Below are 27677 nucleotides of genomic sequence, written 5' to 3' on the forward strand. Positions count from 1 at the left end.
TAGAGAGGAACAGGGCGTGTCTAGTAATGGGTGTGAGGTTTTTTTGGGGGGTGATAAAATGTTTTCAAGGTAGATAAGGGCGAGGAGACAGATAACGGCGATGGCTGCACAACTCTGTGAATCTACTGTAAACCCTGAATTGTGTATGTACTTTATGAAGGGTATGTACAGTTTTATGGAAGGTGATTATGCCACTTTAATATTTATAAGGAAACAAACCAGGGACACAGGGTAGGAAGAGGCCAGGAAGCTGGGTTCTTTTGTACCGTCAGCGTCTCCCCAGCTCAGCAGGGCCCTCGCACTAGTCTAAGCTGGACCAGCCTCAGCCTGGTCAGCCACGTGCTGTTTATGAAACAAAAGGGGCTTCTGACGTCAGCACTGTGTTTGCAGACACAGGTCACTGGCTTCCACACTGTCAAAGGTAAACGTGGCCTTAAGAATATAATCCCACTCCTCTCCCGCAAAACCCCTGAGCCTGCCCGAGGCCCACAGACGACCAGGCCATGACCTGTGCCATGAGAAAGCCCTGGCACCGATTCCCAAGGAGGCCCGAGCTCGGTGCACAGAGGCGGATCAGAAACAGGGAGCCGCACCCTTTGCCTGCACACAGGTGGAGGCTGCACCTGCCTCCGCAGCCTGGAGCACCTTGGGCCCTGCTGTGCCTGGGCCCTGCAGAGGAGGTGAAATGGACACCCCTTGGGCTCAATCTTCCTGAGCAAAACTGAGTCCTCTGAGAGCCAGATGAACCGGAAGGAATCCCTGGGAGACCTGGGGCAAGGCCGCAGCACCCACCTCTGTGGTCTCTCCTTAGGACCCACAGGAAGTATCACGAGAGCACCTGGGCAAGGCCACAACAGCTGCCTCTTGGTGCTCTACAATCCTGAACAAAGTCTTCTCATCTGGAGCCCACACCAGCCCTGCTTCCACTAAGGGCAAAAACCTGCAGGTGAGGAGAGGGGCTGCAGGCGACAGCTGCCTAGGACGCCTGTGGCCGGGTGCTCCTGGCTGAAGCAGCCAGCACAGCTGGGCCCATGTGTTTCAGAGCTCGTCACTCTTTGCACTGCAGAAAGTATGTACAGTAATGCCCCAGCAGCAGAGCAGATGAACAGGAACAAATACAGACCATGAGTAGCCTCACCACGCTCCAGATCAGGTCTGGCTGCTAAATGAGTTTGCCATAAATTTATTTTAAAAAATTTAGCCAGGCATGGTAACTACGCAGGAGGCTGAGGCAGGAGGATCACTTGAGCCCAGGAATTCAAGGCTGCAGGGGGCTATGATCACACCACTGTACTCCAGCCTGGGCAACAGAATGAGACAGTCTCAAAAAAAGAAAAAGAAAAAAATCTAATTTCTGAGCTTCTTTGTAAGTTCACGTAAAGGACAAAGGACCTCTCCAAGGTTGTGAACTCACCTTTGTCCGGTCATAACAAACCACCTGCAGCAAACGTGCCCTCATGAAGATCAACGGCTGCCTAATTTCTGCAATTCCCTGAGTCCAGCAAAGTTATTTTAAGTGAGACAAGCACCCCTCAAAGAACGCCTGCTATGTCCTGAGCACACTTGTCGTCCGAGCACCACCACGAGAAAGCAGCCAGTCAGGGGCCTCAGCAGCCCTGCCTGGCCCGACTGGTACCTGGTGGCTGGCCTGGGTCCCCCGCGCCTGCACCGTGGCCAGCCTGTCATAGTAGCGGGAGATGGGGTTGTCGTGCTCGATGCCCTTCTTGGCGCAGCGCTGCTTGTAGATCTCCACGAGGGAAAGTGAAGAGGGGTTGTCTTCCACAAGGCGCATCTGCGGGGACACTGCCACCACCCGGGGAACTGGGGCCGGGGAGAGAGAAATGGGGGCAGGTTAGCACTCGGCTCCACCTCCAGGGCGCATGCCAGGAGCAGAGCCTGCTCTGTGAGCGCAGAGGAAGAGCCCTAGTCACACCCACCTCTTCATGTCTAGGGGCGACGGCACCTGAGGTGATCGTAACCCTGTGCTCACAAACAGAAATGCTTCAGGAGGCAAACTTAAAAAATAAAAAATAAAGAGACTGCCAAATGTTCGCTCTTTAGAGGTCCTCCTTAATCAGAGTTTACTTCCAGAAGAATCCTGCCCCACTCCGACATCCCACCATTTATCACGTGTAATTTCACTAACTTGCCTTCCGTTATCTAGAGTAGCTGTGCTCCATCTTTGGAGAAGAAAATAACCCTAAGTCATTTTCTGTGTTCTGTGGTTCAGATATGGAACGCCACCAGCGTCGATCTGATAATTCAACCCAGTTAACTTGTAAGTCATCCACACAGAGTGACCACCATTCTGTTCCCCAATCACTATTCCGTTACTTGGGACGCAGTTGCTAAGCAACTCGACTCACACGATGGTGACCAACCTCAGGACCACGAGGGCACCAGCTGGAGGCAGCACAGCAGAGCACTGGGTGTGCCCGCTCTGGGCCACCCCCACAGCCTGAGTCTGTCCTCCTAGTGACGTCACCCTGGGGAAAGTTACTGGACTTGTGTGAACTTTAGTGTCTTCATCCAAAGGTGAGATAACAGTGCCTACCCCACAGGGCTGTTGTGGATTATATGAGGTATTTTATTAAGATATTAGATTATGGTAATATTCAGCAATTTTGTTGCAAAAAGTTACAGATCACGTTACACACATGCTGAAACACAAATAGCTTCCTATAATGCATGTCAAGCTTTCTTTAGACTTGTTTTTTTGACTTTCTTATTTTGAGATATTAAACTTAAGGGTCAGAGACTTCAGGTCAAAATGGGTTGGATTATACCTTAGCTATCGGAAGAAAGCTCCATAGGGAACTAGATAATACGCACTGCGGTATCCTCCTAACGCCAGGGACTACGTGCTAAAACATTATTACCAGGCTCTCGTCTCTGGGTAGAATTACAGGCATCTCGTCCACTCCCCTGTTCCAGACAGAAACTGGCCACTCGCAACAACTCATTTGTGAAAACAACCTAGTAAGAGGTTGCTTCTTATTAGCTACTTGTGCCGCTTGGCAACGATTTCTGTGGCCTTCACAGGGCTGCTGGCCTGTCCTAAGTCTTGCATTTCACTCACGAAGGCCACCTCAGGCGGCGCCCACGCAGCGCATGTGTGGTCTAGAGGGAGCGCGAGCCCTGGCTGCAAAGCTGACGTGTGCTGTCACACACCAGCAACAAGCCCTCGGCTCGGCCCAGCTTTCGGCAGAGCACGGAAAGGTTCCCAAAGAAAAAGGCAGCGCACGTGGGCCCAGTGCCACACCTTCCAAATGAACACTCCACAGAGCCAGGAAGGCCTCAGGGGAAATTAGAACACAGCTCCTGTCCCACAGCGAGGAGCCTAAAGGCCAGAGTGGCTTGCTCCAGGAGCAGGGGCCGGCGGGGTGGAGGCTGCTCCCATCCCCAGGCCTTGCCTGCTCGCCACACGGCAGAACATCCTCTGCTGTGGACACGGTGCCACATGCACACCCTCTGGAGCTAACGTGAGCTGCCTGTGTCCCTCAAAGCGCAGCTCTCGTACCTGTGAAAAATAAGTGCCTCTTGGTGGTCTCCTTTCTCTTCTCCAAACAGGGATTCAGCAGGCGGAGCAGCTGCAACACACGCTCCTCCCGCCGCGACTCGGTGAGGCAGGCGTCGTTCATGACGAGGTAGGGGTAGATCTTGCCGTTGTGCCCGCGGATGTACAGCCTCCGGGCCGCCGTGTTGTGCTTCTGCACAATCTCCACCCTGGGCATGAACCTACCAACGCGAGCAAACAACAGGACGTGAGCGGAGTCTCAACTTCCAGTCCTTTTCTTACGAAAATAGAGTTTTCAGAACTGTCACGGGAAAACTGTGCAGGTCGGCAGTCACTGTGACAGGCAGAAATGGCATCACATTTTGTAACTGAGAGGCCATTGATGGGAGCTAGGGAGGAAGGACAGCTGGCCAGGACACACGCCAGGCTCGGGGGAAAGGGAAACTGGATTCTGGACGTAGGGAGCAGCAGAGCTCTGCGTCTGGTTCAGAAATAAAAACGAAACACATGGCTTTAAGGGAAGCCTCTTTGAAGCACTTTTTATATTTCAAATGAGAGGCAGCGAGCTCTAGTAAATTCTACAACCCTCCCATTCCATCTTCAATCCTGTGGTTTAAGAGTTTACAAAAGACTGGGACACTTTACTTTTTGCCAAGTTCTGCGGTGATCTGAAAATTCCTTTCGAAAGCAAACCCCAACTTCACTCAAGACAGTTAACCTATCAGTTAGATCAGAACTTTTAAGGTGCCCGATCACTCCAGTCCTAGAACAATCTTAAGTTCTCTCATTTCAGGGAACCAACGTCTGAAATACCCCACTGGGTCTCCCTGAAGCCTCCCACACGGGCTCTGTGTCCTGGGCCCGGGGGCGGGGGGTGGGGGGGAGCGGGCAGGTGTGAGTTGCCACCCGCCAGGCCAGGCTCACTCACCGAGCGATTTTGATGTAATAATGCGTTGGCTTCGGCATCAGAAATTCCCCAGGAATTTCCACTTCAGCCGTCTGTGATGAAAAATTGCTCAAAAACCGGCACTTTTCTTCTATGAGGAAGAATTTTGGAAGTTGCTTGGTTTTAGCCTCTAGGATTTTGATCCACTTTTTCAGTTTAGAAATGAGATTATGAAGCTTCATGGATCCCGGAACACTGAAGTCAAAATCTTCAAAATAAAACAAGGTTAAAAACATTTTTGACAATTTGGGCTATTTCCAATTCACTATAAAATCGCTGCTTAAGCACCTACCAGCTACAAATTAGGCACGTTCCACGTGTAATGAGGAACAAACCAGCAACTCTTACTCTTTAAAGGGTAAGTTGAGGCCTGAAAGAACAAGAAGTCTGGCACCACGCACGGTGCTGCGAGGAGGAGGAGGAGGAGGAGGAGAAACAAACCCCAACACGACACCCCAGGCTCCTCTCAGGGAACGGTGCGGGCTGAGATGGCACGTAGGCCCCTGAGCACCCACCTCAGCGCATGAGGCTTGGGCTGGACTGAGGGCAGCCTGCGAGTCCTGACAGCAGTCCGGGGGCCTGTGTCGCCAGGGCCCTAAGACCACATCCAACGCCAGCTCGGCAGCACCACCCGAGGACACGCGTCACACCAAGAAACACAGGCCCCAAGTCAAAGCCAAGGCGGCACTGATGGAGCCGGGGAGTGGGAGGAGCAACACCAGGAGAGCACTAAGTTCTAAACCAGCCCATTGGAAGGAATTAAGGCAAGAAACCAAAATGACAAAAATGGAGAACATTTTCACTTAAGCAATTAAAAAATCCCTGGTTAATGTATTTCTCAGATGTTACTGAGACTCAATATTAAAAGATCAATTAAATTAAAAAGTACTTCTTTTAAAAAAAAAACAAAAACCTCACCTTCCCCCCAGACGAGCTCTGGTGTCGAGAGTCTCGCCACGCTAACTCGCCCCAACACAGCGCTGCTGTAGCAGGGGCCCTGTGGGAGCCACGCAGGCGCTGTCCCCAGGCCCGGTTACCCTGAGCCCAAATGAGACGCTGGCTGTGCTGCGGCAGCAGAGACGCCGTCACGCACCTCCTGGATGTGACGAAGGAAGGCGCGTCCCCCTTGCTGCGGCAGAGCCTCCTGCAGACTCGGCAAGGACTTGCCTCCCCCCACCTCCCCCGTCCCCAGGGCAGCTGCAGTTGGCCGGGAGCTAGACACACAGAAAATGACCGACGGGCCAACGGCGTCAGTTTGGGACCAGAGAGTGGTGAAGGCCTGACTGATGCCGAGCATGAGAGGCCCACACGGGCAAGGCCCCCGAGAGGGCGTGGCCACCCACGTGCAAAACGTGTCCTCAGCTCTTCCCGCCCTGGATGTCACCGCTGCACCAGGCGCATATTTAACACATAAACTACGTGGCTCGGCAAACAAACCATCAAATCCCACGACATGCTCCCTATGAAATGGTCCCTAAACAGATCTGTACTATTGGTGTTTGACCCAGAAAAGTGATTTAATCCAACCACTTGAGAAAAATCAGGCTGTGAGACTTAGCAAGAGAACACACAGAATACATAACCCCTGTGTATACTGCGTTTCACCGGCAGGTTAAAGTGTGCAGGCTATTTTGTCGTTAGGTGCCAACTCCAGACCTAACCCTTAGGCACGTGAAGGTCCGTGTGGTGCAGCACTTTGGAGCCCTGGGAAGTCGGACCTGCTAAGGCCCAGCTCGGACACTCACAGCTGTAGGACGTTAAGCTCATGCTGAGCCTCCTGGGCCTCACTTTTCTCACCTGTGAAATGGAAGCAGGAATAACACCTACCCCACTCGGATTAAAATGACTGAGGCGGCATACGGTAGGCATTCAGCCTAATGTCCAGCTATTCTAATAGCCTAATCGTCGCTGTCCCTGTAGGAACTCAGCTGTACGCAAATGCAATTGGTTTTAGGAAAGCCAAAGTATTTTCTTGTTTTTTCATGGCATTTATCTGGTTTCCCTTTCATTTTAAGCTCTGTCATCGCCTTCCTCTGTACTCCTCACAGTGAGTGCCATGATGTCACACGAGCAGGTGGCGGGAGAGGCTGCCACGCACCAAAGCAAGACGGGGCGAGGTTCCCTGCCCCCAGCAGAGCTGCGACAGAGCCCACCCATCTGGGACGCAGGCAGCTTCCCAGGCGGGGCTGTTTCTGCCCCACTCTGGATCAAGAAGGTGCTGCTAAGCTCATGCCTGATCTATTTCTTTTAAAACTTTTATCTTGAAATAACTAAAGATTTATAGGAGGTTACAAAGAAATGACATGCATTCCTGAACCCCTCCTCCCATGCCAGTGTCCACTCCCAGCACGATGCTAAAACCGAGAAAGTGACACTGGCACAATCCAGAGCTGACTGAGATTGCGGCAGCGATGTGTGCACTTGGGTGTGTGTGTGTCTGTGCAGCCTTGTCACATGCGCAGCCTCGCACAACCACCACTACACTCAAGATGCTCAACTGTACCTTCACCACAAGACGCCTCGTGACACTTCACAGCCACACCCGTCTCCTCCCTGCATCCCTAACACTTGGCTACCACTAGCCCGTCCTCCATCCCTGTTCCTATGCTATTTTACAAATGTTTCATAAGAATCATATGGTGTGTATCCTTATGAATTGGCTTTTTGCACACAGCATAAATTCTTTGAGGTTCATCCAAGTTGCTGTATCAATAATTAACTCCTTTTTATTGCTGAGTATGGACGCACTACACTCTGCTTATGCATCAATACCTCTGGAAGGACATTTGGTTGGTTTCCAGTTTGGGGCTATGACAAATAAAGTGGCTATGAATAACCTCATACAAGTTCCAACAAAAATAAGTCTTCATTTCTCTGGAATAAACGTAGTGTGCTGGTCTTGAACTTTCTTCCAGCTCCTTACGGACAGCTGGTTAGCAGCCAACACACACAGTATTGCCAGAGACAGAAGTGCAGTCGTAGGATGGAACGTGGCGTGGACAGAAATGACCTCCCTGTGAGCAGGAGGGGCAGAGGGCAGACGAGCTCCCGACCTGAGTATCTGAAACTTGCCCCCGTTTGCAATGGGCCGGAAGCCTCATAAGCTGACTTCTATCTGGTTTCAGTTTTTGTGATTTTTTTTTTTTTTTTTTAACATCAAAACCCAGATGATTTGTCCCACTTCTGAGTCTTCACTTCAGACTACATTTGATTTAATGAGCTGGACATTTTAAGATAAAAGCATATTGAACACTCTTTTAAGTATTAATAAAATATGATGATTTTCATAAAACTTTCATCTCAGACTCTTCCTCTTTTCAGACAAGGGTAGCAGACAGACCACACATCACACGAACTTCACAAAGAAGCCTAAGCTGATGAAAGCGCCTCAAAATAAAAGACACGATAGGACATGACTTGTTCTCTATTTTTCAAAAAGCACATTCCTCAGGTGTGGAATCCTCAACCTTAAGGTGAGTTCAGAGTTACCTTTAATGTCCAACTGACACATCAAGAACAGGGAGCTCAGCACCCCACGACTGTCTGGCTGACAACAGGGGCACATGCACACGCTGTATTTCAGATGGATCCCAAATCATGGGCCAGGGCCAGTGGCTCACACCAGAAATCCCAGCACTTTGAGAGGCCAAGGTGTTCGCTTGAGGCCAGGAGTTTGAGACCAGCCTGCGCAACATAGCGAGACACAGTTTCTACCAAAAAAAAAAAAAAATTAGCTGGGCATGGTGGTACGTATCTGTAGTCCCAGCTGTTAAGGAGGCTGAGATGGGAGGATGGCTTGAGCCCAGGAAATTGAGGTTGCAGTGAGCTATGATGAGGCCATTGCACTACAGCCTGGGCAATAGAGTGAGAGTGTCTCTAAAAAATAAAAAGTAAAAAATTAAAAAAATAAAAATCAGTCATGGCTGTAACTGCAAAGCATCCTTTACCACTAATGGGATAAATATTTTCTTTTGCATTATTTCAACCTACTCTACACATACATACATATTCTTAACTGTGTTCTCTAAGATAATTTAAAAGATACTTTAAATGCCTAAAAATGTGAACCTGTGGTTTAACCTACCAGTGAAGAAAACATGTTTTAAAGACTATTAAAAAGCACTAATTAAGCTTTTTCTTTTTCAACCTCTGGGAAATTACATCAGACAAATCTTGTTTTCACGTGATAATTACTCACGTATTGGACACTTGAGAGGTTAAGAGCCCGTAGAGTCACTCAGGTGGCTAACCTGACAATGGGGACCAGGCACCCATGGGCTCCTACACCAGAGGGACAGGCAGGTCAGGGGGACAGAGGTAGAACGAGGAGTGAAAATCAGCATGGGACGCGGGTGTGCACGATGGGGACGCGTGTGCACGCACGAGTGTACACACTAAGGGTGAGGATCCCTATTTGGCAGATGAAGAAACCCGAGCGGAGGGAAACCGGACTCGCTTCGCTTAGATCACACAGTAAGAGGCGGAGGCAGGACCTGAGCTCCTGTGAATCCAGGAACATGCACTACCCCGAGCAAAGCACAAGTACTGAAAACACAATCTCCCTGTCATTGTGCCCTAGAACCCACGGCAAGAGCCCTGCAGCTGTGAATGCCACCATCACACCCAACGCTGCCTCCCACCAACACCAAGTGAAGAAGGGTCACACGGAGGCAAGCGGGCAGTTTGGCTTGAAAACCACGCGCTTCTACCCCACGTTAGAGCCGGGCAGCTCTTGCTCCAAATCCTTACCCTTTGCTAGAGAAGGATGTGCAGCCTCAGAAGCCTTAAACAGCATGAGCACATCCAGTTTGGTGACAAGAAAATGAATGGATACAATTAGCTTAGATGTTAAAGACCAAGGAAAAACAGCACAGGGAACTTACCCTAGGCACAGGGAAAGCAAAGTGAGACTCACCTGTGGTGAACTGGCCTTTCAGCTTCTGAAAGACGGGGTCCTGTGCGGTGGCCTGGGCCCGCCTGGCCAGAGACTCGGAGGCGGCGCTGGAGAACATGGTCGAGACGTTGGACACGTTCTCCAGTCCCACCCCAAAGGTGCTCACCAACTTCTTGACAAAATTCAGAGTATGGGGGGTGATTTTGGCATCGGACACGGCTCCACTTTTCTCAAATGCCACTGAGTAACACTTCGCCAGGCCCTGTTGGAGCTGCCTGAGAACCTAGAGGGAAGAGGCCAAAGACAGTTGACAAAACAGAGCTCTCCGTTCAAGCAGCCGCCCAGCCACAGTGTTTGTCAGTCACGGCCCCTCCCACCGGGGTTGCTTCTGCACCCACCCGGCACCTGGCACCCGGCAGGTGTAAAGCCAGCGTGTGGGAACAGACGGAACGCTGTGCGCCACACTGGGCACTGGTGTTTTTAACCATGAGAAGTAACGGTCCTGGCCATGAAAAAACACAAAAACAGAAAACCCCACTCTTGTGGGTCATACGCACATACCCATCTGTGGGTTAGCCACAGAACAATCTGATTTCCAGGTAGCTTTATTGTTACCACTGCGAGTCTGCACACACATAAAACTCTGACAGTAGTAACGAGCTGGCCCCTGACCCAGCTAGGTAAGTATCTGGGCAGCAAAGTGTATATTATTTTGTTATCAGCTTAAGCAAACATCAGTAAGGAGGTGGCCCGGGTGCTGCGAAGATCCCTGGAGGACTAACCCCCATCTCTGGAAATTATAACTCGGCGGCCTATGCCACAGCTCCTGTGCACACCTTGGTCGACTGGTGGCACTTAAGTCACCAAGCTAAATAAGCAAAGCAGCATTTTAACATCAAGAAACGGCTTCCTCAATGTCATCCTCTTCTTCCGCAGTCTTCTGCTTCAAAAGTTTAAGGCTGTAGTAGAGTGCAGAGATTAGCTAGTTTTGCCTGCTCCGTGGTTAAATCCAGCAACTAATATATAAAATGACCAGGCAGCTAAATCTAAAAATAATACAGCCACAAAAGCATAGGGAATGACAGTTCCCTCTCTAAGCAGCCAGCATGTGCAAGACCATATCCAAATACCTCTTCGTGCCAATTTTCTCTGAACCAGACCATCTGATCGACGATGCCTTCCAGGGAAGACAGAAGGGTGGGGTGGAGCTCCCGCTGCATGTGCATGATTCGGCTGCAGCGCCACATTGGTGCTGTGGCTCTTATGGGCCCTGGATCTGACGCAGAATGGGACTGGTTACCCACTGAACTTGGCTGCTGCTGTCCGGAATCTGAGAGCAACACACACAACACCAATGTCAGCACAAAACTGGCTGATGCCAGAGCCTGGAGCCCTACAGGACCCACTGGCCAAAGGAACGCTGGCTCCTGCCGGTGTGGGATCCCCACAAGACCGTTTCCCCAGGGGCTGCAGGGGAAGGCCCTGGTCTCAGGACAGTTGCGCTGAGGGACTCGGGGGTGGGGAGCACAGCTGTCAGCAAGTATCATGTTGAGAGAGAAAGCAGATGTGACAACATGCACCCTGGGAATCCAGGTAGGGTATACAAGGGCTCCCTGGGCACTCACTCCTTTGTATCTTTTCTGTAAGCTTGACTGTTGTAAAAATGAAATGTTTGGAAAAATGTTTCACCATGTGTTCCTTGCTACTAAAGCTCAGAGACTCTAAAAGTAATTAATAAGCAAGCCTACATTTTTCACTCAGGAAAGCCAAACCACAATTATAAAATGGTATTTTTGAAAAATATAGTCATTTGCTCTATGAGAAATACATTGTAGACTACTTCTATGCCCATTTTTTTCTGGATTTAGCTCATTATAATTATACTTATATTATACTTAGCCTTAAAATTAAAAAATCTTACATTTTCAAATGGCCCAGAGATGAATCTGCCTAGCTAGACTCTCAGGTTAGAGCTGAGAGGGGCTATTTGACCCCAATCTACTGAATGTCATTAACCGACCAGGGTACCACAGTCCTTAGGAAGACTCTGGGTATTAAACGGGTATTAAAAACATCGTGAAGCAAACGGTCTTTACTTGTTTGAAGTACCATAATTAGTGGGTAGCTGAAACCGTTAAGTAAGTTATTTCGTTGCATACTACTGCTATTCAATATAGAGTAAAAATCTCACATTTTCAGTAAATGTTTACAAACGTCTGGTAAGATTGATTTCCTTATAACCTAAACAACATATACACACAGCAGCTGGCATTCATACTGCTCACTGCAATGCATTCATTACTGAGGCAAGAAAAACTTTATAATTTTCTACAGCTAAAATTTCATGTATTTTTTCCTACCTATGGATCAAATTGCATCCTGGCAAAGGAGAACCACAAACTTTGTACTCAGAGACCAAGCTTTGTCTTCCAGCCCCAAAGTGTTTCCTCACTGATTAAAGAAAAGACAGGCCACATGCTAGGAATGTGCTGTGGGCAGGGTGTGTTCACAGGGGTCTGGATGTGGCCCCCGTGGAACGAGTCCTTCGAGACCAGCGGGTCCCACTCGAGACGTACCGCTCTTGTAGCGCTCCCGTTGCTCTATTTTCAGGGTCAGGTACAGGGTCCGGATGGGAAAGTAGACCGCTTGGGGATACACTCGTCCAACCTGCTCAGAGACACGAAGTCATGAACAGCTTTGTTCCCCAATGAGCTTCTGGATGAAGACAGTTTGTATTGAAAATAACTGATGTCAAGTTGGAAATGGGTTTCTGGTCTGTATTTGGACCAAGGAAGCAAATACTACATCACTGATCTAATACACGAAGCCAGATTAAACAGGAGGTAAAATATCTAGGTGAGCCCTAAAAGACCAAGACAGACAACAAGAGCATTTCATCAACTCTGCCCAGCAACTGCTGATAACAGAGAAACCACACTTTCCTTTTTTTCAATAAACTTGAGGAATGCAAAATACATTTTCCAAATACTTATGTCCCTGGATCTTACTGAGGCAAATAAAAGAATATATAAATCTTTATATTAACCACAATTCACTGTGAACTGTTAACTAATTTGGTAACATTCCCATTACCAAATGACTTTATTCTGCATAACTGCAACAAGGAAGAGACTGAGAAATCTCAAGTTATGGCAGGAATACCAGTTTCACCAAACTGGAGTTTTGTGGCTGAGTCTATTATCATGTTGCTCAAATCCTTCAAAATGAGCCTATAAAATGAATAAATAATATCTAACTCTGCCACAGGGTAGCTGACACACATTAAGAGATGTTCCATGAATGACAATAACAAATAGATCGAATCTGCATCCTGACAGATAAACTCTAAGCAAAATGCCAGCGCCCAGGAATATAGTTGCATTCTCGCAAGGAAAAAAGGAAAATCATTCCTGGGGCACAACACGGCTGGTGCACCACATGCAAAGAGCAAACTAGACAGGTGAACAGAACAAGCGCAGTATATTCTAAAGACGTGGTGGATGTGCTAGTCTTTCATGAGGTTATTATGTAGCACTTTGTAATTCTATAAAAGCAAACACAAACATACTGTAGCCCAAACCTAACTATCTAAATTTCTTCTGTTTCAGTCCTTCCTCTATCCTTCGGTCTTTTGAAAGGAGATGGACATTCTGGAACCATTCTCAAAGGACGATTACAAAAGCTCTTCTATAGCGCCCTGGCCTGTCCAATTCACCAGTCCCACTCCCAGTTCCTGTCAGAACTGTTAGTCTGCTACAGAGAAATGCATAAAGGGTGACAATCGTAGTCATGTGTATGTTTTAGTCTTATGGGAAGACTCCAAAGACCTCCTAGCACGACAGAAAATCAGATGTAAAATGCCAATCAGATATACATCTCACTATAATTCTCAGAGTACCCACTAGCAATCTTATGTTTTTAACAGTTTATTTTACTTGCATATGTGGGGAAATGTTCAAGCAAAGAAATTATAGTTTTATTAATAAACTGGACTGCTTTAAACTTCATTTCAACCCTGATATATTAATAATTTCTCATGCTTCATATTAAGTAACACCTAAATGATTAAATCTTCCCATCACTTTGACTTATTTTTAATACTCTGCCCATTCAAATTTACTTTGTAGAAAAAATGCAACATGAAGACATGATTTTTTTGTGTGCGTGAACATGGACATCTTGTTGTTCTCACCTGGCTAATCAGGTTCAAGAGCAGCTTTCCCTCCGAGCCCACCAGGCAGGTGAGCAGCTGCGGGATCCAGGCCAGCCACTGGATGGGCGGCACGCCGATGCAGTACTTGTCGACAGCATCTGCCAAAGTGTTTTTGTCATCATCAAAACTCAAAAGCCACAGCACCTGAGACAGAAGGGAAAATTCTAGAGTTGAATGATAATTCTGAGACCCTCAATCAAGTGCCTTTTCCCCCTCAACATTAAAATACCACAGACAGTAGTTTTACTGGCCATGTAGAAAAATATCTGTAAGAGGATGAACATTATTGTTAACATATATAAATCTTACAGTGTAAATAAAACCTGAAATTTGGACATAGATTTTTCTCTTGATTTTGCTTTAAGGACAATTACTGGTCATGGTGACCAGTGACCACAAGGAAGTGACGGGCAGATAGCTGAGGCCTGCAAGCTGCTAATTCACATTTATGGTCCCATCCAAACAAAACAAACTTTTGCTAAAAATCTCAGACGCTCATCACCCTAGTATCAGGGAGGCCACATGCCGGCAGCCTGGTGTCCACAGATGTCTGAAACAAATCACATCTAGCGGTGAGCAATTTTGGGTCACATATTTAGATAGTGTTTGCGCAGCTGGTTTGTGTGTCTATAGTTGGCTGTAACTACCTCGTACTGATGTACATTCTAAATTTTGACATTAAATCAAGGAATTCTAAAAAATCCAAACCTTTAATGGACAAAAAAGGACTGACAGAACAATTCATTCTTAAGTTTTCTGCAAGAATTAATTTGGGTTTTATTCATCCGCTTCTTGGGAGGGAAGAGAGGAAGCACCATGAAGAAGAATCTATTCTCGAGTGCTCCTTCCTTCAGCAAGCACGTGGCAAACACCCACCAGAGTTTGGGGCTGTGCTGGGACACCATGTGGAAAGACACCACAGTGACCACCAAAGCATGCCAACTCTGTGACTGTGTGGGGCACAGCCCTGCAGGTGAGGGACTAAAACCTAACAGGTGTCCAGGAGGTAAGTTCTAATTCCAGATCTCGTCCTACGCCTAAGGGGAAGAATGTGCGAGATCCCACAGACAGCAGTAAGCACTGGACTTGGAGACCTAAGACCCAGACTCCAGGCTGGCCTGGCCTGTTTTCTCAGCTTTAAAATGGAACAGGAGGCTGGGTGAGGTGGCTCACGTGTGTAATCCTAGCACTCTGGGAGGCTGAGGCAGGAGGACTGCTTGAGCTTAGGAGGTCGAGACCAGCCTGAGCAAGAACAAGAGCAAGACCCTGTCTCTACTAAAAACAGAAAAATTACCTGGGTACAGTGGCGTGTGCCTATAGTCTCAGCTACTCGGGAGGCTGAGGCAGTAGGACTGCTTGAGCCCAGGAGTTGGAGGTTGCTGTGAGCTATAAGGAAGCCACTAAACTCTAGCCTGGGCAATAGAGTGAGATTCTTTCTCAAAAAAAAAGGAACTGTAAAACATACTTTATAGAGTGACTGGAATTAAGAGTTAATGTATAAAATCATGCTTCACACTTAAGTCTCACCTTGGCCAAGTATTTCCTCGATTTGCTCTCGTTCTGATGCCGGCATGCATGCAGGTAGCAGGTGATGGCCGACACTCCCAGGTGCAGCTGTCGCTCCTTGACAAAGATGTTCTCCAAGTAGTCGCCCCACATCGCCCAGGCTTTCACCAGCACGTCATGCATCTGCACGGCCGCGGAAAAGGCTTTGTTTGCTTCCTCAGATCTGTGAGGAGACACAAAATCAAGAGAGACACTTTTTGTAATTGAAGTGAACTTCACATAACATAAAACTAACCACTTTAAAGTGAACATTTCAGTGGCATTAAGTCCACTCACGATGTTGTGCAACCACCTCCTACACAGTCACTCCTGATTCCCACCCCCAGCTCCCAGCCCCCAGTAACCACCAATCTGCTTGGTCTCTACGGATTAACCTATTCTGCATATTTCACGCAAACTGAGTCATATATCATGTGATGTTCTCAGTCTGGCTCCTTTCATGTAGGATAGCGTTTTTGAGGTTCATCCATGTTGGAGCATCAGTACTTTATTCCCTTTCATAGCTGAGTAAAAGTCCATCGTATGTACACACCACGTTTTGTTTATCCACTCATTTCTATTGTTTCCACATTTTGGCTATTGCAAATAGTGCTGCTATATAAACATTTCTAAACAAGTATCTGTTTATTTCAGTTCTTTTGGATATATGTCAAGGAGTGGGACCGCTAGATCATGTGGTAATTCTATGTTTACTTTTTTATGAAACTGTCAAACTATTTTCCATGGCAGTTACAAGATTTTACTATCACACTAGCAATGTACAAGATGTCAAGAAAACTATAGACCCATAAGCTTTATGAATATAGATGCAAACATCCTAAACAAAAATTAGCAACCTAATTCCAGCAGCATATTAAAAGGATTACACGCCAAGACCAAGTGGGATTTATCCCAGCAATACAAAGGTGGTTCAACATAAAAAAGCAACAACAAAAAAAATCAGTGTGATACACCATGTTAACAGAATGAAGGAAAAAAACGTAATCATCTCAGTTGATGCAGAAAAAGCCATTTGACAAAATCCAACATCTTTTCATGATAAAAGCACTCAGCAAACTTGGAGCAGAAGGGAACTGTCTCACCCTGATAAAGGGCATCTATGAAACACCCACAGCTAACATCATACTCAAGGGTGAAAGACTGGAAGCCTTTCTCCAAGATCAAGAAAAAGACAAGGACCTTGTCGCTTTAATCCAACATTGTACTTGAGGTTCTAGACAGGCAAATTGGGCAAGAAAAAGAAATAAAAGGCGTCCTAATTGGAAGGGAAGATGAAAAACTATCTCGATTTGTAGGTGACACGATCTTATATACAGCAAATCCTAAAGAAATCCACAAAAAAGCTACTAGAGCAAATAACTTAGCAAGGTTGAGAAGTGTAATATGTGTACAAACTCAGTTGTATTTCTAAATGTAAGCAATGAACACCCTGAAAAGGAAATTAAGAAAATAGCTCCATTTGCATAAAAATATTTAGGCATGAATTTAACCTAAGTGTTGCAAGACTTGTGCACTGAAAACTACCAAACGCTGTTGAATGAAACTAAAGACTTAAAGTAATAGACATCCTGTGTTCATGAATTGGAGAACTTAATATTAATTGGCAAAATTTCTCCCCAAATTGATCTACAGATTCAATGCAATCTCTATCATAATTCCAACTGCTTTTTGTGGGCAGAAATAGATAAACTAAAATAACCTAAAATTCATATGGGAATAAAAGGGACCCCCAAATAGCAGATCAATGGAATAGAATTGAGAGAGTCCAGAAATAAACCCCATACATGTCTGGTCAACTGATTTTCAATCTGGGTTCCAGGGCCATTCAATGGAAAAAGAACAGACTTTTCAACAAATAGTGCCGAGACAACAGGATATCCACATGCAAAAGAATGAATTTGGACCCCTACCTTACACCATATACAAAAATTACTCAAAGGAGATCAAAGACCTACATTTAAGAACTAAATTTATAAAACTCTTACAGAAAAATAGCACAGTAAATGCTTATGACCTTGAATTAGATCACGGTTTTATATATGACACCAAAAGTATGAGCAATAAAAGAAAAAGCATAAATTGGAGTTCATCAAAATTAAAAACTTTGTGCATTAAAGGACACTATCAAGAAAGTGAACAGAGGCTGGGCGTGGTGGCTCTCTCCTGTAATCCTAGCACTCTGGGAGGCCAAGGTGGGCGGATCATTTGAGCTCAGGAGTTCAAGACCAGCCTGAGCAAGAGTGAGACCCTGTCTCTACTAAAAATAGAAAGAAATGATCTGGACAGCTAAAAATATACAGAAAAAATTAGCCGGACATGGTGGCGCATGCCTGTAGTCCTAGCTACTCGGGAGGCTGAGGCAGTGGGATCGCTTGAGCTCAGGAGTCTGAGGTTGCTGTGAGCTAGGCTGACACCACGGCACTCTAGCCTGGGCAACAGAGTGAGACTCTGTCTCAAAAAAAAAAAAAAAAAAAAAAAAAAAAAGAAAGTGAACAGAGACCACAGAATGTGAGAAAATACTTGTAAATCATGTATCTGAGACAGGTGTTTACCCAGACATATAAAGAATTACAAATTAACAATGAAAAGCATGAGAAGATGTTCAAAATGATTGATAATTAGGAAAATGCAGACCAAAACCACAGTGAGATATAACTTTGCATCCACTAGGATGGCCATAATCAGATAAACAATAAGTGCTAGTGAGGATGTGGAAAAATTGGAAACCTCAAACACTGCCGGTGGGAATGAAAAATGGTGCAGCAAACTGTGGAAAATTGTTTGCCAGTTCCTCCAAAAGATAAACAGATAATCAGAAAAGTACAATATGTGACCCAGCAATTCCACCCCTAGGTATGTATCCAAGAGAACTGAAAACATATGCTCACATGAAGCCATGTATATGAATGCTCATAGCAACATTACTCATAATAGCTAAAAAGTGGAAACAACTCAAATTTTATGAACTGTTGGACAGATAAAGTAAATAGATATGTAATGGAATACTATTCAGCCACAAAAAGGAAGGAGATATTAACACATGATCCAACACGGATGAACCTTGAAAACACCCTGCTAAGTGAGAGAAGCCAGTCACAAAAGGACACATATTGTATGATTGTATTTATACAAATGTTCAGAACAGGCAAATGCATAGAGACAGAAGTAGATTAGGGTTGTCAGTGGAAATGGGGAGGGGAGAAATGGGAGGGACTAACAGATATGGGGTTTCTTTAGGGGATGATGGAAATGTTCTATAATTAGTGGTGATGGTTGTACAACACTATAAATGTACTAAAACTCATTGAATCATACACTTTCAAATGGTGTATTTTATGTCCTGTGAATTTAAAACATTATTTTAAAGAAGACAAAACCCTTTTATCTTAATAAAACTGCTTCCTTGTTTAAAAATGCAAGCCCTGTATATTAAAAATGTGAAAAATGGCTTTAGAGTCTGCGCATGGCAACAGGAAGCATCTTGTAAGTCTACCTCACTTGCATACCATTTAAAAGCTTTCATCTGATGATTATTTCTCTAAAACAGGTTTGGCAACCCTTTCCTGTAATGGGCCAGGCCATGAATGGTTTAGGCTTTGCAGATCACACCATTTCTACCATGACCACTCAAACTCTGATGTGGCAGGGTGAATGCAGGCACAGATAATGTCAGTGGGGGGTGGACATGTCCAATACAACTTCATTTACAAGAACAGGATGCTGGCTGGACTTGGCTTACAGGCCACAGTATACTGACACCTGCTCTAAAACAAGAATTAAGTTCATAAAAGGTATCAACTCTGTTCCAAAATGGCAGGCTGAGAAAATGGGGAAGAGAGTCCTTGTCATCAGCAGTTCTGTGATCAAGCATTCATTTTAAAAATATTTGTAAATAATACGTCAAACTGGCTTATCAATTTGTTTTAAGTTACTATCTTTACAGAGGTACAATACCAAAAAAAAAAAAAAAAAAAAAAAAGCCTAACAACTGTCACTAAATCACACCATTCTAGCTTGAGCTTCATGTTGCCTTCAAGTTATAAAAGACCATTTAAATAATCTGAGGTTTTTTTCATCATCCTTTTTCAATATTACATACTTGTTGATCTGAGCCAAGAACATTCCCTTCAGTGCATAAAATTCAGCAGTCATCTCTTTTGTGAAGTATTTTAAGTTTGTAGATTCAATAACTTCAAGGCCCTGTTCAAAAAAGAGTAGAAAAAAAGTTCTTGAAATTTCTAGACAATGATACAAAAGCTTCATAAAAGTATTTACCTAGGTAGTAAGTCCTATAAGTCATTGACAAGTATACTTTAAGAACAGACTTGCCTAAGATGAATATTTGTTGATTGACATTCAGTATTTAAACTGTATCACTAACTGCTAGGCTTAATCCTAAACACTTAAGGGTATTATTTTCTCCAAAGCTTTATATGCTTAGTGAGTTTCACTGTTTTCATTAATATTCTTCTGAACTTAGCCAAAATCTATCTTAACGCCCTCATAATTCTGTAGTTGTTTTCTTTCCTTAAACACATCAACTAAGTATATGGTAGAACAGAAACCATAAAATGTAATTCAAACACCCGGGTGGTTTCTTTTCCCTTGCATGTTCTGGAAGGATGGTTTCCCACCGCTGAGGCTGTGTTTGGCACCTACCTGCATGCACTCGTTTTTGCCCATGACTCCTGCCAGCTGGAGGTAGCACTTAACTTGCTGTCGGATCTTCTGGAAGCAATCCACGATAGGAACGGTTGGAATAGTATGAATACGACTCAATATATCCAGAGCTACATTGACTAGTCCTTGTTTTCGGGCAATTTTTCCATATTGGATGATGGCTGAAGCTGATGCGTGAACCCCAAGCATAGCGTTATTTGAACTTGGATCATGCTGAGAACTATTTTCATATGCAGTTACAATAGCTAGAGAGCAAAGAAATGAATTATCAGTCCACGTCAAACATTTTTCAAAGTGCTCCATAACAAGGCTTAAATTAAAAAATGAAAAACACACACACATGGCTTATGTAAATGGGTAGCTCTGTGATAAACTCGTCACTCTTGTATTTTATGTCACAAGTAAGTCATAAAGGCACTAACTCTTGTGTTGAGCGTTCCCATCTTAGCTGACTAAATCATGAAATCACGAAGGCTGTCCTAAACACATGGATGCCTGGTAAGGTTTAGGGGGTAAGCAGGGGACCAGGAAACAGAAAAGGCTACACAGAGCCACCTGAGCATGGCTCCTCCTGGGGCAGGAGCTGTGCCTTGATGCAACAGGCAGTGTCTAGCAGCAATTCTGTTCTAACTAGCAAAATGTAACAGTTAGCAAAAACAACTTCCCATCGTCCACCACCTTCATCTTTCCCTTCGCCATTTCCCCCAACCTGTCATGCCCACCCCAAAACAGAAAATCTGGGAAAAGAAAAAACAAAATGAAACAAAGACATGAAACCAGAACAGCGGGGCGTCTGGAAAATTACATGATGAATGCATGCCGGACCAGGTCGGTTTACCCTGGTAATGATGCTGCCGCCACATGAAGATGCTGCTCCAGTGGGACAAGTCGTCAGACACAATGGGCAGCCTGTTCCTCCAGGTCTTCACCACCGTCTTCATGTCGTGGAGGCTGTTGTTCCTCCCCAGGTTGGTCGGCTGTAAACCCGCATTTATTTGTGCAGCTTCCTGAAGTTCAATGATTTGCTGGGCTGCCTAATGGGACCCGCATATGAAGATTCCACAGTCAGCATCATACCAAAGGACAAATGAGAAAGACACACCAGAGTCAGGCAGGAATCTGATTACTGTAAAGATGTTACGAAGCAATGACCAAAGGAAGCACTCTAATTTATACAGATACCGGAGATTCCACATTTTATCTATTCTTTACCCCAAACACTGCTCTCCTGCTGATCCCTCCCCCATTTTAAACCTCAGCTCGTGGCTGCTGTAAGATAGCAGGTTGGGAGAACAATAGTATAGACACAAAACCTTGCTAATGGACAGTCCCCAAAACTATTCTTCTTTTTTCCCATTCCCTTGGCCACCAACTAGGTCTGGCTCTTCATCTACCAGTGCCTAAGCTCAGAACTACCCAGCCCCCCTGCCTTCCAGCAACGTGCTTAAAATGGTTCTGATCTCTTTGGGCTCATAAATACATTTTGACTCATATCCCTTATAAGTCTGTCCAGTTTACTATCCTTAAACTCCAGATATGTTGCCATCTCCTGACCTGGAAGGCCCCGGCTGCAATGCTAAGCCTATCCAACCCCACCCCCAGTTTTCCATGGCCTCGGGAATGCCTCCCTTCCCCAAATCCTGCCTAGATTCACCTTCTGGCCCACAGCACGGCTCCCACCTATTTTAAATTTGGCTTTTTAAGAATATGTCCTCTCCCTCAAGTTGAATGCTCCTTAGGGGCAGAATCTATTGTTTTAAAATGTTTTTTAATTTCCCAAACATAGCACTTAGTACAGTGCTTTGCGCCTTGCTGTTTGATCTTAATTCTTTAAATTGCTTAGAAGAATTCATGCTTTCCATCTACATTTCAAGTTTAGTTCATTATTACTCACATTTCTGAAAACTTTATCGTAATCCTGCCCCCTACCACCTACCAAAAGCTTACTGAAAACAACAATGGGTTATGTGTTTTGTAACAGTTTTACTTAGACATAACTAAGATACCATTAAATTCACCTTGGAAGTGTACCATTTGGCAGTTTTTAATATATTCCCAGAATTGTACAACCATCACCACTAGCTAATTATAGAACATTCACATCACTCCCCAAAGCAGCCCTGAGTCCATTAACAGCCACACTGTCCATCCCCATCCCCTGGGCCCCTGATAACCACTGATCTGTTCTGCCTATTCCGGACATTTCATAAAAATGGAATCATACAACATGTGGCCTTTTATGTCTGCCTTCTTCGCTTAACATAATGTTTCAAAGTTCACCCATGCTGTAACGGGAATCAGCACTTCATTCCTCTTATGGCTGAATAATAATCCACCACACAGACGCACAACATTTTATTCATCCATTCGCCAGTTGATGGACATTTGGGTTGTTACCACATTTTGGCTATTACGGATGCTGCCGCCATGAACATGCCTGGACAAGTTTTTGTGTGACCATGTTTTCACTTCCCCTAGACAAATACCTACGAGTGGGATTGCAGGGACATATGTTATCATAACTCTAACATTTTGAGGAGTTGTCAGACAGTTTGCAAAGAGGCCGCGATACTTTACAATTCCACCAACAATGTACAAAAGTTGCAATTTCTCCAAATCCTCACCAACACATTATCATCTGTCCTTTTTATTCTAGCCATCCCAGTGGGTGTGAAGTGGTATCTCATTGTGGTTTTAATCTGCATTTTCCTAATGCTGACCATCTTTTCATGTGCTTTATTGGCCATTAGTATATATTCTTTGAAGAATATCTACTCAAATCTTTTTGCCCATTTTTAAATTGGGCTGTCTTATTGATTTATAGGAGTTCTTTATATTATTATATTCTGGATAAAGTCCCTTATTAGACATAATTTAGAAATGTGTTCTCCCATTCTGTTTTTTACTTTCTTAGTATCTTTTTACTTTCTTGATGTCTTTTGAAGTACAAAAGTTAAATTTATTCTTAAGTATCTTATTTGTTTTGACCCTATTGCAAACAGAATTGTTTTCTTAATTTCATCAGTTTGAGCAATTGTTGGCCATTATGTCTTCAAACATTCTTTCTCCCCCTTTCTTTCACTCCACCCCTCCTGGGACTCCCACGATGCATATGTTGGTTTGCTTGATGGTCTCTGACAGGTCTCTGAGGGACCCCCCCCCGCCGCCGAGGTTTGTCGTTTTTTTTTTTTCTATTGTTGCTATTTGTTCAGTAACATTCCTGAACTAGTTCTATGAGGTCTGTATTATTTGTAGAATGCAACCACTGAAGTCTTTGCCCAGTTAGCTTAGTGGTCAGCTAATGATTAAATAGAAATTTTCTGAAATGCCTGAAGAAGTCAGTCTTGCAGGCTTTGCTGAGGGGCTCTGCGTGCCGGTCAGGGCATGCCCTCCCTCAACACTCAGCCGGAGGTTTTCAACTCTGCGTTAGCAGCATTTCCATCACTTCCTGCATGTGCACCGGAAGGTGAGCCAGAGGCGAACACTTAGTATATATTATTTGAAGATCTTCTCCTTAGGTCTATTCCTGGGCATGTTCACAGAATAAGCATGACCTTCAAGATTCTCAGGAATGTTAGAACTTTTCAGAACCTTCTATATGGATGTCTCATTCCCAAATCTTCCCTTTCCTTGGCCAGTCTCTTTTGTGCCCCAGCTGGCGCTGCTGCATCAAGGCAGCTGTGATGTTAAGCAATTGCTGCCAGTTGTTTGACAAAAGCCCTTGGATATTGCTCTTCTCACTAGTGAGCTCTGTGTCAGGTCTACGAGAGACAAAAACAATGAATAGGGCTTTTCTAGGGAGCTGCAAGGCCAGCTAAATAGCTCCAATTCTGTGTGACTGGGACATTTTTTGGTCCCTAAATCTGTTTTATTCTCCGAAGCAGGTGGCTCCTAGGCTGCTGATTTTCATAGCTACTACAGAGTTGGTGAGAGGGACAATTAAAATGGTACAAAACTTGCTGTTCTTTCTGAAATACACATTTTTCTTCAGCAAATTGGATTAAGTCTTCGTTTAATTTCCAAAGTTTGGAAACGTTGATTCTGACAATTTTTCCCAGTGTTCTTGCTGCTCTCAAGAAGGGAGAGAACTTGTCCTTCCTCTGCTGTTCCGGAAGTTGTCTGAAAGCTGCTCTCTGTGCAGCAGGATTCAGACTCTGTGTCTTTCCCTGGATCAGTGGCTGACCAAGTGCAGTGCTGGTGTTCTCAGAACGCCAGTGGGATCGACTGATCACCTGAAATCTCTATCAAAACTCTGGGGGTCCATGAATCACTAAGATGGGAATGTTACTGTGTAGAAGTACCAAGCCTTTTGTCTTCAGGGATTTTGGGGGAGGTGGAGAGGGGAAAGGGGGACAAAGTCATACAGTTCAAAATATGTATTTTAAAACAATACCGTGAGGATTTAAAAAAAAATTAATCATTGTTTTAATATTTATAAGTTTGGACAAAAAGTACTTACTTTCATTTTTTAAAAATAAGTACTTCTCTCACTCATTCTTTCCACCTTCGCTGTCTCAAGTTCTATATGATGGATTTTTATTTTTTTGAAACAGAGTCTTGCTCTGTCGCCCCAGCTAGAGTGCCGTGGTGTCAGCCTAGCTCACAGCAACCTCAAACTCCTGGGCTCAAGCCATCCTCCTGCCTCAGCCTCCCGAGTAGCTGGGACTACAGGTGTGCACCACAATACTGGCTAAGTTTTTTCTCTTTTTGGTAGAGACAGGGTCTTACTCAGGCTGGTCTCAAACTCCTGACTACAAGTGATCCTCCAGCCTCAGCCTTCCAGAGTGCTAGGATTACAGGTGTGAGCCACTGCATCCAGCTGTCAAGTTCTATATAAATCTAACCCTAAACAGGACAGTACTTACCAAAGGACCTAAGCACACATTTCTTGAAAGAAGACATACAGATAGCCAAAAGATATATGATAAACTGTTCACCATCACTAATCATCGGGGAAATGCAAATTAAAACCACAATGAGATATTTCCTCATACTTGCTATTACCAAAAAGATAAATGATAGTAAGTGTTGGTGAGGATGTGGAGAAAGAGAACCCTTGTGCACTGTTTACTGTTGGTGCTATTATAACTTAGTATAGCCATTATGGAGAACAGTATGGAGGTTCCTCAGAAAACTAAAGATAGAATTACCATAGGATCCAGTGATCCCAATTCTGGATATATATCCAAAAGGATTGAAATCAGTATGCCAAAGTGTTATCTGCACTGCCATGCTCATCACAGCGTTATTCACAATATGGATATGGAAGCAACCCAGGTTCTATCATCAGATGAATGGATAAAGAAAACGTAGTGTAGTCAATAATGGAATACTATTCGGCCTTGAAAAAGAAGGAAATCCTGTGACTTCTAACAACATAGATGAACCTGGAAGATATTATACTAAGTGAACTAAGCCAGGCACAGAAAGATAAATATCATATGATCTCTCTTATATGTGGAATCTAAAAAAGCCAAAGTCACAGAAGCAGAGAGTAGAATGGTGGTTACCAGAGGCTGGGGGAGACGGGTGGATGAGTTAAGAGAAGATATTGATCAAAGGGTAGAAAATTTCAGTTAGACTCAAGGACTAAGCTTTAGTGATCTATTGCACAGAATGGTGAATATACAAATATGTGAGGCAATGGATCTATTAATTTGTTTGATTCAATCATTCTACAATGTAAACGCATCGGAATATCACATTGTACCCCCCCATAAATATACAATATACACAATTATTATTTGTCAATTTAAAAAAGGAATAGTTACCAAAACAATCAAAATGAAGTATGACTGAATGAAGGGGATGGGTAAATTCACACCTATCAGGTACCACACACACTTTCTGGGGGATGGGCATGCTTATAACTTTGACTCAAATGGTACAAAAGCAATTTATATAACCAAAACATTTGTACCCCCATAATATTTTGAAATTAAAATAAAAGATTTCTCAGTAATGTTGGTCAATAGTGCTATTGGGAAGTAGAAATCATCTCTTTAAATGCAGTCGCGTTTGTCCATTGATAAATATTTGTAGATTAATTTAGCAAGCATCAACTATGAGTAAAGCAGTGAAAGAGCAATAAAACTGCCTTTAATTTTACCTCCAAAATACCCTAAATCAGGATTATGTTTGAAATGCTGCATTTTATACTCTGCTTCATAATAGCACAATTTCTACTTAGTTTTTTATTCACAGTTGTTATTCAAACTAATACTTTCTTGCATTGACAGACCTAATAGTTCATACACAAAATCTTTTTCCCTGTTTTCATGCAACAATAACTTTTTCCTAATAGCTACAATAGGCAACTCATCTTATGCACTTTTAGAGGAAAAAGTCCATTCAATAAAAAACTAGAATATTTTAACAATCTAGATTAGAGATGCTATATATTTGCAAAATAAATATTATTTTAGTGCACATCTTTAATGTACATCTTTGTGTAATGAAAACACAAAGCAAAAGCATCAAAATAAAATGATTATTAATTATTAATTATTTCAATGAACTTCTGGTCCACTATGAAGAACACAGGAAACCCAAGTACATTAATAAGCAACTACACTATGATAGAAATCAATATACTGGTTTAGTCTCCAAACTACTCTTTCAACAGAAACAAAAGTACAAACAATCTGAATTACTGCTGTAACATCAGCCCACAGTTTCGCTTGTTCAGTAACACTAGTAGCTACTCTGTGCCAGGCACGAGGTGTGCAAAAGCTGGCATAGCCTTTGGTGTGTGTGCACAGGGGCTCGGAGGAGAGAGAAGCATGTTTTGTGGAGAGAGCAGCAGCGTGTGCGGGGGATATGGGGAGAAGAAGCCTTTGGATTTGAGCAATTGAATGGTGGCTGGAACAAACTGTTAGAAATAGTGCAGATGATACACAAAGGAAGAAGTTGAGGAAGCAGCTATTTAACCAGCAGTCTTTTTTAAGCCAGGGTCTCGCTCTGTCACCCAGACTGGAGTGCAGTGGCATCATCATAGTTCACTGTAACTTCAAACTCCTGGGCTCAAGTGATCCTCCTGCCTCAGCCTCCCAAAATGCTGGTATTATAAGCGTGAGTCACTGCCTCTGGCCTAATCAGTAAGTTACAAGCGTGAGCCACTGTGCCTGGCCTAATCAGCAGTCTTAAGAATCTCAGAGGTTGGACAGTTTTGGACTGAACAGTGGTATTGCACTGATGACGGTACAGTGGGCACCAAAAATATTCCTAAAGCAAAAATCAAAATCATCAAAATCACTTGTGAGGATGTCTTCAGTAGCTAGGACCATAAATCCCCCAGGAACTCCAGCAATGAGAACCAACATTTTTTTCTGGACATTCTGGCCCTGCCCTTGCTACCCCTGAGGAAAGGACACAGGCCAGGACAAGACTGGGGAGCGAGCTTCCTCTCTGCCATGTAGCTCAGTCTCTGCACCTACGCCTGGACCCCAGTGCTCCGCTGCAACTGGCCACAGGACCATGCGCGTGAGAGGAGGCCGTACCCACCTGCAGAAGAGGCGTGTGCACGTGGGACACCACGTGGGGCAGCCGCCGCCACTCTCGGATGGCCAAGCTGCTGGCCATCTCCACCAGGCGTTCGATGAAGTTGAGCTGCTGCTCCTCTGGGTGGCAGATGGCCAGGTATCCTCGGTACATGTTGACCTTCCAAGCCATCTCTTTTGGACAACTTACTTCTACCTGGTAGGAAAAGGATATTGCATAGGAAGTGATGGGCATTCTTCCCCTCAGTATAAAGGGTCCAAAAGGAAAAAGACCACTTTTTTTTTTGTAGCCAAGTATGCAAAGCAATAAACAGAAATTAGGTTATAAACAGAAATTTATTTTCTTTAGAGAAACCATGTAT

At 44.4% G+C, this 27677-nt stretch overlaps 1 protein-coding gene across 2 annotated transcripts in view; it reads right to left on the bottom strand.

Moving 5' to 3' along the window:
• The window catches only part of TRRAP (transformation/transcription domain associated protein), a 115921-nt gene that overhangs the window by 5826 nt on the left and 82418 nt on the right, over positions 1 to 27677 (bottom strand). The window contains exons 59-70 of one of the 2 annotated variants that reach the window (XM_069486546.1): positions 27320 to 27511; positions 20655 to 20850; positions 19796 to 20061; positions 19236 to 19336; positions 15098 to 15299; positions 13550 to 13714; positions 11934 to 12024; positions 10488 to 10687; positions 9379 to 9640; positions 4446 to 4671; positions 3521 to 3738; positions 1637 to 1821 (exon numbers count right to left, since the gene is read on the bottom strand). In XM_069486546.1, coding sequence (XP_069342647.1) covers positions 1637 to 1821; positions 3521 to 3738; positions 4446 to 4671; positions 9379 to 9640; positions 10488 to 10687; positions 11934 to 12024; positions 13550 to 13714; positions 15098 to 15299; positions 19236 to 19336; positions 19796 to 20061; positions 20655 to 20850; positions 27320 to 27511 — 2304 coding nt within the window. Of the gene's footprint in view, positions 1 to 1636; positions 1822 to 3520; positions 3739 to 4445; positions 4672 to 9378; positions 9641 to 10487; positions 10688 to 11933; positions 12025 to 13549; positions 13715 to 15097; positions 15300 to 19235; positions 19337 to 19795; positions 20062 to 20621; positions 20851 to 27319; positions 27512 to 27677 lie in introns of both variants that reach the window. The other variant, XM_069486547.1, reaches the window with a different exon arrangement.

This window comes from Eulemur rufifrons, chromosome 14, assembly GCF_041146395.1.
Source record: "Eulemur rufifrons isolate Redbay chromosome 14, OSU_ERuf_1, whole genome shotgun sequence".
Classification (NCBI taxonomy): domain Eukaryota; kingdom Metazoa; phylum Chordata; class Mammalia; order Primates; family Lemuridae; genus Eulemur; species Eulemur rufifrons.